The sequence below is a fragment of the Lontra canadensis genome, unplaced genomic scaffold, assembly GCF_010015895.1.
Source record: "Lontra canadensis isolate GAN:19392208 unplaced genomic scaffold, GSC_riverotter_1.0 scaffold57, whole genome shotgun sequence".
NCBI lineage: Eukaryota > Metazoa > Chordata > Mammalia > Carnivora > Mustelidae > Lontra > Lontra canadensis.
The window spans coordinates 10,420,832-10,435,143 of NW_022631051.1; the positions used below are offsets into that span (position 1 = coordinate 10,420,832).

At 44.7% G+C, this 14,312-nt stretch overlaps 1 protein-coding gene across 8 annotated transcripts in view; it reads left to right on the plus strand.

Annotated features, from left to right (window-relative positions):
- LOC116878422 (protein HIRA) overlaps positions 1-14,312 on the plus strand; it is an 86,491-nt gene that overhangs the window by 35,046 nt on the left and 37,133 nt on the right. For all 8 annotated transcript variants that reach the window (XM_032875902.1, XM_032875904.1, XM_032875908.1 and 5 more), the window contains 7 exons: positions 99-212; positions 2,207-2,277; positions 2,990-3,095; positions 5,343-5,558; positions 6,518-6,603; positions 10,974-11,171; positions 12,316-12,477. In XM_032875902.1, the coding sequence (XP_032731793.1) occupies positions 99-212; positions 2,207-2,277; positions 2,990-3,095; positions 5,343-5,558; positions 6,518-6,603; positions 10,974-11,171; positions 12,316-12,477 (953 nt within the window). The remainder of the gene's footprint in view (positions 1-98; positions 213-2,206; positions 2,278-2,989; positions 3,096-5,342; positions 5,559-6,517; positions 6,604-10,973; positions 11,172-12,315; positions 12,478-14,312) is intronic.

Sequence of the window (14,312 nt, forward strand, 5' to 3'; positions counted from 1 at the left end):
CCCGCAGACAGGCTGGTATTGTGGTATATTTCTGAACCTGGCAGGGGTGTATGCTTGATGCTTAATTAATTATTTTAACATTTGTTATTTGGCTTTAGAAATTCAACCCAAAAATCTTCAAAAAGAAGCAGAAGAACGGGAGTTCTGCAAAGCCCAGCTGCCCGTATTGCTGCTGTGCTGTTGGCAGCAAGGACCGTTCTCTCTCCGTCTGGGTGAGCCCCGACTCCCTACCCGCAACCCCCCAACCCTCCCCCAAGAGCTTTTGTGGCTCCTACAGGGGGAATGAGAAGGGGCTGTTGAAGGAGGCGGAGCCCAGAGGCCTGGAAGAGCCACTTTTAGTGGTGCTCAGTATGTGCTTCCACCCTACACCTGGGGTCAGGCCCCCTGGTTGCCCCAAGAAGAAGGGAGGACTGAAGACTAGGCTTGGGCCCAGGTAGAAAAGGCCACCCTGAGCCCCAGTCTGAGCAACTCTGTGTCCAGACTCTGGGAATACCCTCAGTTGGTATGTTGTGTTTGCTTCCTTTTGGAAAACCTTTCTGTCTATATATAAAACTTACAGCCAAATAAATAAATAAATAAAATTTTAAAAATAACCTACAGCAAATGCATTCACCTAAAGTATACACCTCAGTGCGTTGTCATACATGTATGACATACATATATACAGTCTAACCACGAACCTGTAACCCCTCATCCCCGCCCCCACTTGCCCCCAGTCAAGACCCCACTTCCCAACCCCCTTTGGCCGAGGCAACCACTCCAGTGATGTCTGTCACATCAACAAGTTGTGCAGTTGTGTTGCTTTCACTTGATTTAATGTTGTTGAGATTCGTGTTTGTTGTTGGATTTAGCAATCAATAGTTTGTTCCTAACTGATTTCCCCATAAGCAGAATGGACTTGTAGTTGTGGAGCTGAAGGTTGTTCTCAGGCTGCCTTTATTACAGTTGTGTGTCACACAGAAATGGATTTCTGTGTACACTGTGGTTCTTTTTTCACATGACATTCTTATCGACGTTCTTATTCACATGACATTTCAGAACCTGAACCTTAGTGCTATCATAGGCACTTCCAGGCGTGTTCTTCCTGGACTCCTGCTGGCCTGCTTTGACCAAAACATTCCTGATCCCATTTTCTTAGAATGCTGAGGTCAGGTGTTCACATGGGTTCCAGATTTCTGAGTGGTCTGTAGGCACATTTTTGAGAGAAGAGACAGGGCTATTTTTTTCTGAAAGTGGAATTAGGGGAGGGGCAAGATTCTTCTTGTGGATTCCAGGTAGCTCAGATTTCCTCTCCTCAGGACTAGGGTAGCTGCAGCAGCTCTTCCCCCACAAAAGCAGCACCTGATGGGAGCCGTGCAGAAGGTGTCCCATCCCAGCCCACCACTCTGTGGCCCCTAGACCTGTCAGCAGGGTGGTCAGACATTAGCATGTGAGCTGTAGGGTTGTGGAGATGACACACAGCCCAGCCTTTGAGTGACTAGATACAAATATGCATGTGGTGAATGTTGTGCAGTCATCAAAGAGAGGTTTTTACGGTGTTTGATGACATACTAATTATGTATTAAATGAAAAGCAAGCACAGTCATCTGCCAAAGAATAAAATATTTGCACAAGATAGACTAGGAGAAAATAACTCAAGTGTTATAGTGGTTAACTGTGGGTCTAGATTCAAGGCAACTTAAACTGTTTTGGTGTTGGTGGACTATCCGCACACACTTTTTAGAATGAGCCCATGTGATGTATGTAGCCAGTTACAGTGAGCTTTGCATTAATACATACCAGAACTCCTTGGGCGGAGATGTCCTGGCTTCTCTCCGAGGCTCTTTTCCTCTCCTGGGTGCTAATTTTGCTGCCTCATTTTCTGCCCAGGCCTTGACATCCTATCCCTGCTTGTAGACCTCTGCACAGGTCATGGCCTTTTTAGACCCACCTTCTCCATTCTTAGTTGTCTATGTATAAATCCATCTCCCCTGGCAGACCACAGCGAGCCCTTCAGACGGGGGCCATACTGAAATGTTTATTTTGGCAAGTTTGGCAAGTTTCCACGGTTTCCACGGCTTGGGATCTTGCTGGTTGCTGTTTGAATAGAATCCAGTATGCCCTATATGTCAACAAAAACTCATATCAAGACTTCTAGGACTGTTGATGAGCTGAGTGGACAGAAAGCAGTGTTCATTCATTTCATTAACTTCTCCTTTTTTTCTAGCTCACGTGTCTGAAACGGCCTTTGGTTGTCATCCATGAACTATTTGACAAATCCATCATGGATATTTCCTGGTAAGATGGATTCTTTTTAAAATGCACAGGCTAGGAAAAGAGAAGCCACATGTTGGAACATGAGGCTTCTGGATGTGATTAGGGTCAGGTAGCCAGGGACTCTCCCCACCCCTCAACCCTCCAAGGTGTGGGAGCCGGACCAGACCCCTGGGGTGCTGTTTGCATATGATTCAGAAAAGGGCAACCTGCCCCTGCCATTGGGAGAATGTCTGCTGCTGTGCTCCTTGCTTTTTTTGGCATTTGCCTATAGAAAATACTTCTTAGGCAAACTGGTATTTGGGAAGCGGAGAGTGCTATGATTCTGGTTTCGCTTCACTTTGTCATTGCATGAACCAGATTAGCACAAGTGTGGAGACACATTTTTTGCTTTTCAACGACCTCATCTAGATGTATACTTAATGTTTTTTTTAAAGTGATTTCAAAAACAAATAAAAATGAAATTCTTACAAAAGAAGATGAAGTATACTTTGCACATATGCTTAGAATTAGAACTAAAAGATTAAAAAAAAAAAAAACTAAAAGATACCAGAACCTGCTAGGGCGTGATTGTCTCTCCTGTCCTCACCCTACCAGGGAATGCCACAGAAGGTAATGAAGGGTTTCTGGCATCTGCGTAAAGTCCTGCATGTCATCCTCCTGGTCCACCCTTGGGGGGTGTGGGTAAGCTCCATAGGCACTTGCTCTCCAGGCTGCTAATGGCCATCTCTTTCAGGACTCTGAACGGGCTGGGCATCTTGGTGTGCTCCATGGATGGCTCTGTGGCATTCTTAGATTTCTCCCAGGATGAGCTCGGAGACCCCTTGAGTGAGGAGGAGAAGGTAAGAGAACATTATACCTTCAGCTAGTGGCCTGAGTGCTGCACTTGCTCTCGGGCCATGGAAATAGCTCTGAGAGGCCCCTTCATTTGGACCCTCCTCTTAGGATATACACAGACACATTGTTTCTTAAAATATTATTGGGTATTTATCTTTTATAGTTCATAATGCTTATCTTCTTTACAGTATAGATTAAAGATGAGACTCTTATTCATGTCAGAAATCAGTTCTAGAACTAAGAATAAGTTTGGCATCTTTTCTTGAGCTTATAATTAGCTCTGCACTGAAAAGTTTTCCCCCTGGGTGTCACCCAAGGATGCCTGCTCATGTCACTTTCCCCGTTGTCTTGTAGAGACCTAGTTGCCAAGGTGTTTCAACTATAACAGTAATGTTGGTCATTTCTTAGCACTTACTGCATTCCAGACTCTGGGCCATGTATTTTGCATGTATTATTTTGTATGAATTATACAAAAACCTTCAAGGAAGGGCTCATTTTATCAATGAGGTAACTAAGCCTTAGAAAATAGTTTGGCTCTTTGCAGAGACCATACATGACCCTAAGGTTTGAGAACAGAACCGTGACTCACGCCCATAGGCCTCCTTCCCTCTGTGCTTTGCCCAGGACAGGGAGGCCAATGTGCTCTTCAGGGACTTTGGGACAGGCCCTGCTTAATGGACCGTAGATTTAGAAAACAGACATTTCTATAGATGGGTCTTTGATGACACTTAGTGAAATGTACTCGTTTGTCTGAAAGAAGCCTTATAAAGGCCCAAAGCAGGTGAGTGGCTCTCTCCTTCAAAGTTCAATTACTGGTAGAGGCTCCCTCATAAGCTACTATGTGGACCTTCCACTATGATGTAAACCCCTTGAGGGTAGAGGTCTGCCTTGTTGACAAACCTAAAATGGCCTGGCTCCCCAGAAGTCATTGGTCAGTGAAGGGATGAGTGTCTCAGTGGCCTCAGGTCTTCTTTCTACCCTGTCGTCAGGCATCCTGGGATCACTGTACATTCCCCTCCTCTTTATTCAGTCCTGGCTGGTCAAGGGGAGTCCTACAAAATAATACTGTCTAGCTTACCATTTCTCAGATGGCAGGCAGGGACCCCATGTTTAAGAAACATAGGTAGGGCACCTGGGTGGCTCAGTGGGTTAAGCCTCTGCCTTCAGCTCAGGTCATGATCTCAGGGTCCTAGGATCAAGTCCCGCTTATGTCTCTCTGCTCAGGAGGGAGCCTGCTTCCCCCTCTCTCTCTGCCTACCTCTCTGCCTACTTGTGATCTCTCTCTCTCTCTCTCTCTCTCTGTCAAATAAATAAATAAAATCTTTAAAAAAAAGAAAAAGAAACATAGGTAAACATCTGCCAAACTGAATTCTGCCTCTAGGTTCCAGGGGAGGGATTGAGGGGAGAAGGGACAGGTAGCAAGGGAGGAAGGTTCTTGGCCACATACAGCATACCAGGCCCTGCAGAAATGAGTCCCAGGGCATCACCTTCCCCTGCCCTGTATCCTCTGTTATGAAGCATATGTCCTGTTGGCCTCCACTGGTCATTAACACATCCTTGTATGAATCTGCTTCTCATCACACCGGTTGTCCCTGCCCACATGGGGTCCTATCTGGCTTGTTGTCACATAGGATTGAGACCTGGGAAGGTGGAGGGAGGGGCCCTGCTCGGAAGGGTCAGGACATGTTGGCTGACAGCAAGGGCTGAGAAAGATTTCCCTAGGTCTGTTGTGCCAGGCCTTCCCTTACTCTAAGACACTGTTAGCAGCCCCACGGCAACTTCAGCCACATGGGACTGATGACTGCAGACAAGAACACTGAAGGAGGCTCTGAATTTTAGCATTTGATGCCCAAAAAGTGTCTGGGGTCCTTGGAGTGATTTAAGAACCTCACATTAACAATTTGAGTGTCTTACTTTAAATTCAGCAAATGTTCATTGCCATTCATTCTGCACCAGACCACATGGCAGTTTTTTGATCAGTTACTCATTCATTTTCATCCCTGGCTATAGAACAAGGAGGTTCTATACATCTAGAGAGGGTTTAAGACTTCTCCAGAGTCATCTAGTCAGCTCTAGGCAGAATAGGGTGAGTGGTGAGGGCAGGCTGGCATCCAGGGCCCTGGGACCACTGCCCAGGACCCTTTCCAGTCTCAGAATCAGGAGACCTAACATGCAGCTCACTGACTGGTGGGCACTAGCCACCACTTTGCTGCCCACAACTAGTCTATTGCACTTCTCTCTGCTTCCCCTAGAGCCGCATTCATCAGTCCACGTATGGCAAGAGCTTGGCCATCATGACTGAGGCCCAGCTCTCCACAGCCGTCATTGAGAACCCAGAGATGCTCAAATACCAACGCAGGCAGCAGCAACAGCAGCTGGACCAGAAGAGTGCCTCGGCCAGAGAGACAAGCTCAGCTGCCTCAGTTGCTGGTGTCGTTAACGGGGAAAGTCTGGAAGACATTAGGAAGGTGAGGTCTCAGCCCCATATCACTGATGACGTGGGTCCAGACCCGGGGACAGGGGAAGGGGCGCATGCAGTCCATTGAACAGAGCACAGGTGCAGGTGGTGAGGAGGCAAGTATATGCTGTGCCTAGAACAGGACCTAGGGGTTAGCCAGCTTGGGGCTACTTAGCCCTGTTGCCATCAGCTACATGAGGTAGTAATGGAGCCTAAGGCACTTTGTCAAAAGCTTCTTTGTCCCAAGGAGCTCTAGAGGAGGTCATCTCTTGTGGGAACTTCCAAACCTCACTTTTAGCCTTTCTAGGAAATTCTCAATCATGAGAACGGTAGGTTTCAGGTTCTGTCCTGAGGAGATGTCTATGGTTTCCCCTTCTTTCTCTGGAAGCCCATGTCTCACTGTGGAATGAGGGTGAACATGGGTCAGGAACAGAGCAGGAAATGTCAGGATCCCTTGGGGAGCTTAAACCATCTTCATGAGCTTGTGCAGGGTAACAAACCTCCCTAGGTAGTTGAGACACAATGTGTGACTGGGAACCTTTGATTTTATGAGCCTTCAGTGGAAGAAATGACTCTGATGAGAGAAGGTCTGCAGATCACAGCTTAGAGACAAGAGTGGCTTACAGATGCAGGTTTCCTTCATCCCTTCAGTGAGCCCCATGGCTGCTGGGCTGGAGGGGCCTGCTCACTGCCCAGGAAGCCTGGCCAGGCCTGCAGTGCTGGTGATGGAGAGCAAAGTGCTGCACCAGTTCAACTGGGAGCTTTTCTGTCCTTGCTGATTTACTGTGCAGGAAGTTGAACACATATCTGACAAAAATGCTTGGTTTTTGATTCAGCGGCTTAGTTTAGTTGAACTAGAAAGGCCATAGAAAGAGAAGTTAAAATTCATTTCCTTGGAAGCCTTGTTTTTTGATACGTGGAGATACTGAGCAGAAACTTTTCTATTCATATGTCACTCTCCTTTGCCAGAATCTTTTGAAGAAACAAGTTGAGACTCGGACAGCAGATGGTCGCAGAAGAATCACACCTCTCTGCATAGCACAGCTGGACACCGGGTACTTGTTCACTCACCGAGCTTTCTGTGGCCTTATCTGGGGAGGTCTTCCTCTCTCCTTTCAGCAGTTAACACTTTCATAATCAGGGTCTTCACGGGCTCTTGGGCCAATCTGGAAATGGGGGAGTTGAGCCCAGCTTCCCACCAGCCTCAAAGCCCTATGCTTCCTCCAGAGCCCTTAGGCACATTTGACTCATCAGAAGGTGGGCAGGGAGGAGCCTGTGATAAGTCAGAGGGCGAAGGCACCTTCGAAGGGCAAGTGTGTCCAGATGGGCAGCTCTGCCTCATTGTTGGTGGGGCATTGAAGACACCAGGGAGAGAAGTCGGACTGATTTTTTTCTGTTTCATTTTTCCCTTTTATAGCCTTCTGTATATACTCTGTTGAATAGTAAAAACCCAAAGAAGGACATAAACATTACCCGTAATCTAGTTTCTGAGATATAATCACTGTTAATATTTTGGCATCTGTATCTCTGGTCTTTTTTCCCCACTTGCTCCTGTATCTTGACCTTGCATCCTTTTTAATAAATAGTCCTCTGAAGCATTGGCTTGCTGATTGTCCAGGTTCCGAGGCTGTGAATGCACCATGATTTACTTGACCAGCCCCTTAACTATGGACTTACAGTTTGTGTCCAGTGTTTTGTGATTATAAATGAATCTTTGAGCACACCTGTGACTGTCACCTCAGGATACTTCCCAGAAGTGGAATTGCTGGACAGAGAATAGGGCTCTAAGGCACATTTCCCTGGAGGGGGCAAAGAAGGGGGAAGTGGACCCAGTCACCATTTGCTGTTGTCTCAACATCTGTCATCAGGCTTGCTTTTATATTGGTCATTCTCCCCAAAACAATGTATATTGATTCAAAGGATAATAAGGTCCTGCATGAAAGAAATAGACCCCCACTATTAAGGTGATTCATTCTGGTTTTCTATTCAACCAGTCTGCTCAGGACATCACAAAAATACTAGTCCTGTGCACTTTGCAGTTGTTCATCTGCGAGCTGTTCTAGATCTTCCTTGAAGTCTGAAAAACCTACCAGTCATATGGTATGCTGATATGACTTCCTCACGTTAAGGGTGTGCAGGTTCTAGGGCCCTGGAGGGCAGAGACCTGACCAGATAGAGCCAGTACCAGGTCTCCTGACTCCTCCCAGAGAGTGGTTTTCCTTTGACCAAGCCTTTTTCTATTGTTAACCTACTAGTGGGTAATGCCATATGCTTACTTTTTACTAGGACAAAATCAGACAGGTATGTGACTGTGCTTTGAACACTGAAGGGCTTGTGGGAGTGAGGGTCCTGGAGGTGGTGGTGATGGTGGCACTTTTCTTCTATGGATCCTTTCAGGCCTTACTTGATGAGGAGACAAAGGTGGTAGGTGGCTTTCTATCTGTGCTACAGGGCGTGTATTTCTGACACCAGAACTTGATTCTTTTGGTCTTAAAGGCTTTGTTGCCCTCTTTGATTCCTTGTTACTTGTAGCAACAGAATAGGTAACGATTAGCTTAGCTAATCAAGACAGAAAAGTATTTTAAATGGAAATAATCACAGATAAAGAATGAATCAAAAGTTTGAAAGACTTCTTTACTGAATTGTATGCAAATAAATTTGAGAATAGATGATTTTGAGGAAATAAAATTATAAAAACAAGAAAATCTATACCATTAAATTATTATAGAAGAAATAAAGGACACTGTCACAGAGCTAACCTACCAAAAGCCACCAGGCTAAGAAGGTATCACAGGGAAATTCTAATAAAGTTTTCATTCTAATCATTCTAATGATTAGAGGGACAGATCATTGTAATACTCTTAAAAATACTCCAGTGCATAGAAAAAGGAAAACTTCTAAAACTTTTTTGAAATGAACATAATATTTACATCAAAAACATGACAAAGATAGAACATAATAAATTCCTGATCAGTCTCATTTCTGAATGTCAGTTCAAAAATGCTAAAGAAAATAGTAACAGAAACTTACAGTGTTACATTGCTAATACACTATGACATAGTAAGGTTTATTTCAGGGAAGCAAGGCAGTTCAAATTTTGGGAAACTTAATTTGATTCTATGTGTCAAAAGATCAAAGGAAATATGTGATCATCTCCACGAATGCGTAGGAGACATTTTTACTAATGTTCTGATTTAAAATTTAGTTAAGTATGAATAGATGGATATTTCCTTAATTTGATTAAAAACTACCTTATTTTAAAGTAAATTCAGAAACTAAACAAGTAAGTGTCCTTTCTTGTTGACTATACTTTAACGTTGTTCTGGAGGGCCTAACTCATACTGTCGTCAGGAGAAAGAATAAATTGAAGAGAAGGTGGTAAAATGTGTCATTATTTAAAGACGGTATGATGTACAAAAGAGGCAACTGGGAAAACTGTCATAGATCGTAAAATAGGACAAAAAATGACTGGATGCAACCGATCAAGAAGATCTATACCTTTAGAAGATATAAAGGGAGAAATCACTTTCACAAATGCAGTACCTAGAATGTAACAAGAAATGTAGCTCTTTGTGAAGAAAAAAATTCAATACTGAGAGAACTAAAAGAAAATTCAAAGAAATAACTGAAAATGCATACCATTTATTCTGTAGGATGACTCAACATCATAAGATGATCTCTCTGAACATGAGCCCATACAAATAACTAACAGCAGTTTTCAGAATTAGGCTGATTCTAAATTAATGAAAAAATATGGTGAAGACTAGCTCCACCAGAAATTAAGACTTATGAACTATAATTAAATAGATACTAACACATGACTAGAGCAGTGAAATACAATGGAAAACCCACAAGTAAGCCCAAATATTTACGGGAATTTTAAAGGTAGCATTTTGCATCAGTGATGAAGCATCAGCTAATCTAATAAATGAGAGGACTACCTACCCTCTAGAAACAAAGTTGGATCCCTACCTCACAACTTAAAATTAGATACTTTCTGAACAGCTCGTAGATTTTTTTTTTAATATTTAGCTTTTTTGTTGTTTAAAATTTTAGAAGATTCCCTAAGAGAATATTTTTAGGATCTCAGAGATTTTTTTTTTTTAAGTCATTTTTTAAAATGACATAAAATTTAGATCACACAAAAATAACATTTTGGGGGCAAGGAAAATTGCACCATAAAAAGTCAAAACACAGCATCTTGGGGACACCTGGCTGGCTAAGTCAGAAGACCACGCAGCTCTTAATTCTAGGGATTGTGAGCCAAGCTCCACAATGGTTGTAGAGATTATTTAAAAATAAAATCTTAAAAAAAAATCCTAGGGAAAATACTAATTCTTCATATAAGGAATATTTTAGTTCTATAAATAGGTCTTATAATCAATAATAAAGACCAGTACCAGATAGAACAATATATAAAGGATATAAACAGTTCACCAAAAAAGGAAATCAGATGCTTCTATATGAAAAAATTTTAATCTCACATCAAAATAATTGCAAATTAAAATTATAGTAAGTTACTGTTTTTTACCAGATTGTCAAGTATCAAAAAATTTGGTAAGACTCTTGGTGAGAGTTTGGGGAAATAAGCACTCCCACGCGCAGCTGGAATTTAAACCTCCACGGAAGGCACTTTAGAACTATTAATCAGAACTCATTAGTGAACATTCCATCTGCTGCTGCAATTCCACTTCTAGGAATTTATCCTATGTAATATGTGAAACAACTAGTGCAAGGATGATTATGATAGGGAGCATCTTTGAGCGGCTACTATGTGTTCTAAGTATGTGCTACACTGACCACAGTCCTGACGTCATGGGGAGGGGCCTGTCACTTTCTGTTTTGCAGATAGGAACCTGAAGCACAGAGTGGTTGACGTGCCTAAGATCCCAGAGCTTGTGTATGGCAAAGGAGTGAGACCTGGCTGGATTGGCCCAGGGCCCTTAGCCTTAGCACTGCAGTATCTTGCCTCCTGTTACAGCAGTGTCTGTTACAGGAAAAGCTGGGAGAAAGCCCTGGCATTCCTCAGTAGAGGCTGGTTAGGTAAATTATGGTATATCCATACAGCCCATAACGAAAGGGAGTTTTGCTCTGTATGCTGCATTTCCTGAGTTCTGAGACACTTGTTTGCACATTTTACTATCTCTGAAATCAGGGTACATTTTATAATCAGTGGCATCTAACAATTATATTTGGTAGTAATTTTTTCTTTCTTAGTGGTACCTAAAGTACCAGTTCATCTTAGGTTCAATTACACATAGTGTATGACATAAGTCTAGTTTTCTTTTTACTTTTCTGTAACTTTGCACATTTTCTTCCACAAAAATACTTCATCTATGGACCCCAAAAAAATTACTTCAAACACAGAAAGTACTTGATGTGGTGGTGTCTGATTTCCCAGGCTGATTTTTGTTCTTGACAACAGGGACTTCTCCACGGCATTCTTTAACAGCATCCCACTCTCAGGCTCCCTGGCGGGCACCATGCTCTCCTCTCATAGCAATCCACAGCTACTGCCACTGGATTCCAGTACCCCCAACTCCTTTGGCGCCTCGAAGCCCTCCACAGAGCCTGTGGCTACAACTGGCGCCAGGCCGGCTGGTGATACTGTCAGTAAGGACAGGTGAGTGGGCATGCCAAGGCTTGCTCCTGTCTCTGGGGAAAGTTCAGATTTGGACACAGTTTCGCTGACACTTCATGGCTCCTTCAATAAAAAAAGAAAGAGATGCTTGATTTTTTTTTTTCTTATAAGGGCCTGCTTGGGAGGGAGACCTTGTTCAGGTGAGTCTCTGATGCACAGGACCATAAGGACTTTACCTCCTGGGACAAGATGGAGTCCCAAGATGTGTTCCTGAGGGTGGGACCTGGCCAGGGACAGATCACCTGCCTCAGAGTCAGCCCCACCTATCAGCAGTTCCACATTTGAAGTGGCTTAGGCCTTCATTGCACAGTCAGGAGCATTGCCACACCAGTCATCTCAGAAAGGATATCTGGGGAAGGACAGCTCCAGATCTGTAAGACATTTTAACAGTTGGCCCTACAGGTCTTGGGCAAGGAGGGGGGCTCCCAGATACCAGCCAGGTGTCTGGTGCGGGGTCCAGGCAGGTGGATGTGGTCAATAGGAGGCCCAATGGCTTTGGGACTCAGCTTGTGTGACCTGCTTGGGCATGGGGGAAAACCTGTAGGCTCAAGCCTGGGCCCCTCCTGTGGAGAACACAAGGGCTATGGGGTGTGCACTTGGAGGAGTGTATGAAGAATGCATAATTGCCAAGGTAAGATGAGAGGGGCCACCCAGGCCACAGTCTTTGGCTGAGGTTGAAGGGCAGGTATAGACAGTGGCTTTAGGATGCTGGTGGGGACTTCCCTCAGACCATTTGTTGAAGCAGGAAAAGCTGGTGAGTTTGGATTTGGTTTGGGGTGGGAGGTGCTATATTCAGGTTGTGGAGATAAGGCTGTATGGTGAGAAAAAAAGGTTGTAAGAGCCACTTTCTAGGCCTCATGCTACCCCCAGAAACTGTCAACATGCAGTGGGGAAATGTGAGTACATTTGTTCATGACCTTCTCAGATAGACAGACTTCCAGATTTTAACACATGAAACTATTGAAGAAATAGTCAGTAGTAGTAGATTACATCTTGAAGTTGGGTTCTATGTAACTTTGATATTCATGCCCCTGTTAGTTGGCTCCAAGTAACACAAATCTAGGACTCCCAGATGTTTGATGGATTGTGCTTGACATGTTCCCCCTTTTTACCCCCCGACCCCCAGTGTGAATGCTACCTCTACTCCTGCTGCATCATCACCCTCCATGTTAACAACCCCGTCCAAGATTGAACCCATGAAAGCATTTGACTCCCGATTCACGGAGCGGTCCAAAGCCACGCCAGGTGCTCCTTCCTTGACCAGTGTGACTCCAACAGCCGTGGAAAGGTAGGTGGTGGCTGTGTGGGGCCTCAAGAGACCAGGGAGGGTACAGTTTCAGCCAGTAGTGTGGTGTCTGCTTTTGCACCAACCAGCCTGCCTTCCCATGCAGGAGCAGACTCTGGTCCCTCTGTACCCAGGAGCCTCTGTGTCCAAAGAGAAAGGAGCAGCTTCTTTAAGTGGGAAAATGGTTGCAAGGAGTCATGCGGGCACAGAACAGGCATAAAGGACAATGAAGACAATGACACCAGGGCTGGTCGGTGCAGAGACTATGCTGAGGATAAGGTTGTCATTTGAATAGAGCCCAGAGTTTGCCTAAAGTGGAGCAGGAGATTGGCTCTGATACTGTTGTACCGTGGAAGTAATGGCCTGCTCAGACACTGACCAGGCATTTGGGAGCTTCAGATAAAAGTGATAGAGGTTTTTATGAAATGAGCTTCTGCACCTTTTCAGGCTCTATGCTACTCGCCCATTCTCTGCACCTCCCTTAGCACACAGCAACCAAACCATCTAAGATGTCTATTTCTTAGAATTGCAGGAGTCCTCTTGAGGTGACCAGAGCAGGTGTGTTTGTTGGCACAGTACTTTTCTGATTCCTAGGGAGCATATCTCCACCCCCATGACCATGAACCCACCACGAGACAGAGCTCAGTGAGGTGGGGGCTGAGGGGGTTAGAGGTGGGCTGGGCTAGCTTCCTACAGAGGGGCAAAGGACTTAAGTGATGTCCTCTTGGGGTTGCACTCTACCTTGAGGTGATAGGGACTCAGCAGCCCTTTGCTGCTATCAGCCAAATTCAGGGACATTGGTCACAGACTCACAGTAGCCACACAACAGGTAGGTACTTAATGAAGGGAGCATTTGTAATAAGACCTGACCTTGGCAGTAGGTAATGTCTTAGAGCTAAAGCTGTAGGACACTGTCCCTAGGACTGGACTCATGATCTCAAAATTGCTTGTCTGATCAGGATTTGTTCTCCTTGGAGAACAGCCTCTGGAAACGAGCATGGGAGGACTCTCCCTTCAAGTCATCAGCTGCGTCTATGACTTTGGCGCGGGACCTGTATTCTTTGTTGTGATCATGCCTATTTACATATACAGATGTTCTATGGGATCTCTTTATCTAGCAGTTCCTCTGTCCAGCAGTGTGGATGATCTGAAAACCTTCCTGCTGCTTAGTACTTTGAAACGATGGATGAACTGCAATACATATGCCTAAAACATGTAACCAGTTTGTGAGAAAGTAAGGGAAGGCCCCAGGAGCCGAAATCTAAGGATGATAAGACAGCCAGAGCAGTGGGCAGGACCACACTGTGGGTGTTGGGCTGGGGGTTACTGACATGGTAACCTTGAGTTTTAATGGCCACACAGATTCAAGACAGGGCCTTGGCCCTGAGCCATGTAGGAGGTTGGAACTAAGACACTACCATTAAGTCAAACTGCTTGAGAAAGTACACCACCAGTGAGGGAGAGGATAGAAAAAACCTGAAGGGCAGGATGAGAACATGGCCAAAAAGTTAAAATATCTCAGTCAGTCCTCCGGGTTGGGAAAACAGACTGTATAGCCACAGACCTGCCCTCCTGTGGATTGGGGATGTTTAATGCTACCCAGGTCATCTGGAAACCAAGCAAAGAAAAGAACACAAAAGGAGATTTAGGCCTAATTAACACCCAGAGGCACTTGGCAAAACTGACGCAAACCGCCCTCCCCCCACCCCGTCCCAGTGACGACATTTCCCTGACCCAAAGAAGTCCAGCATTCCCACCGAGAAGCACTGCCAAAAAGGGACACTCAAAATCCAAAGTAACAAAAAACATGCAGAGACCATGCATTACACACAAATGTC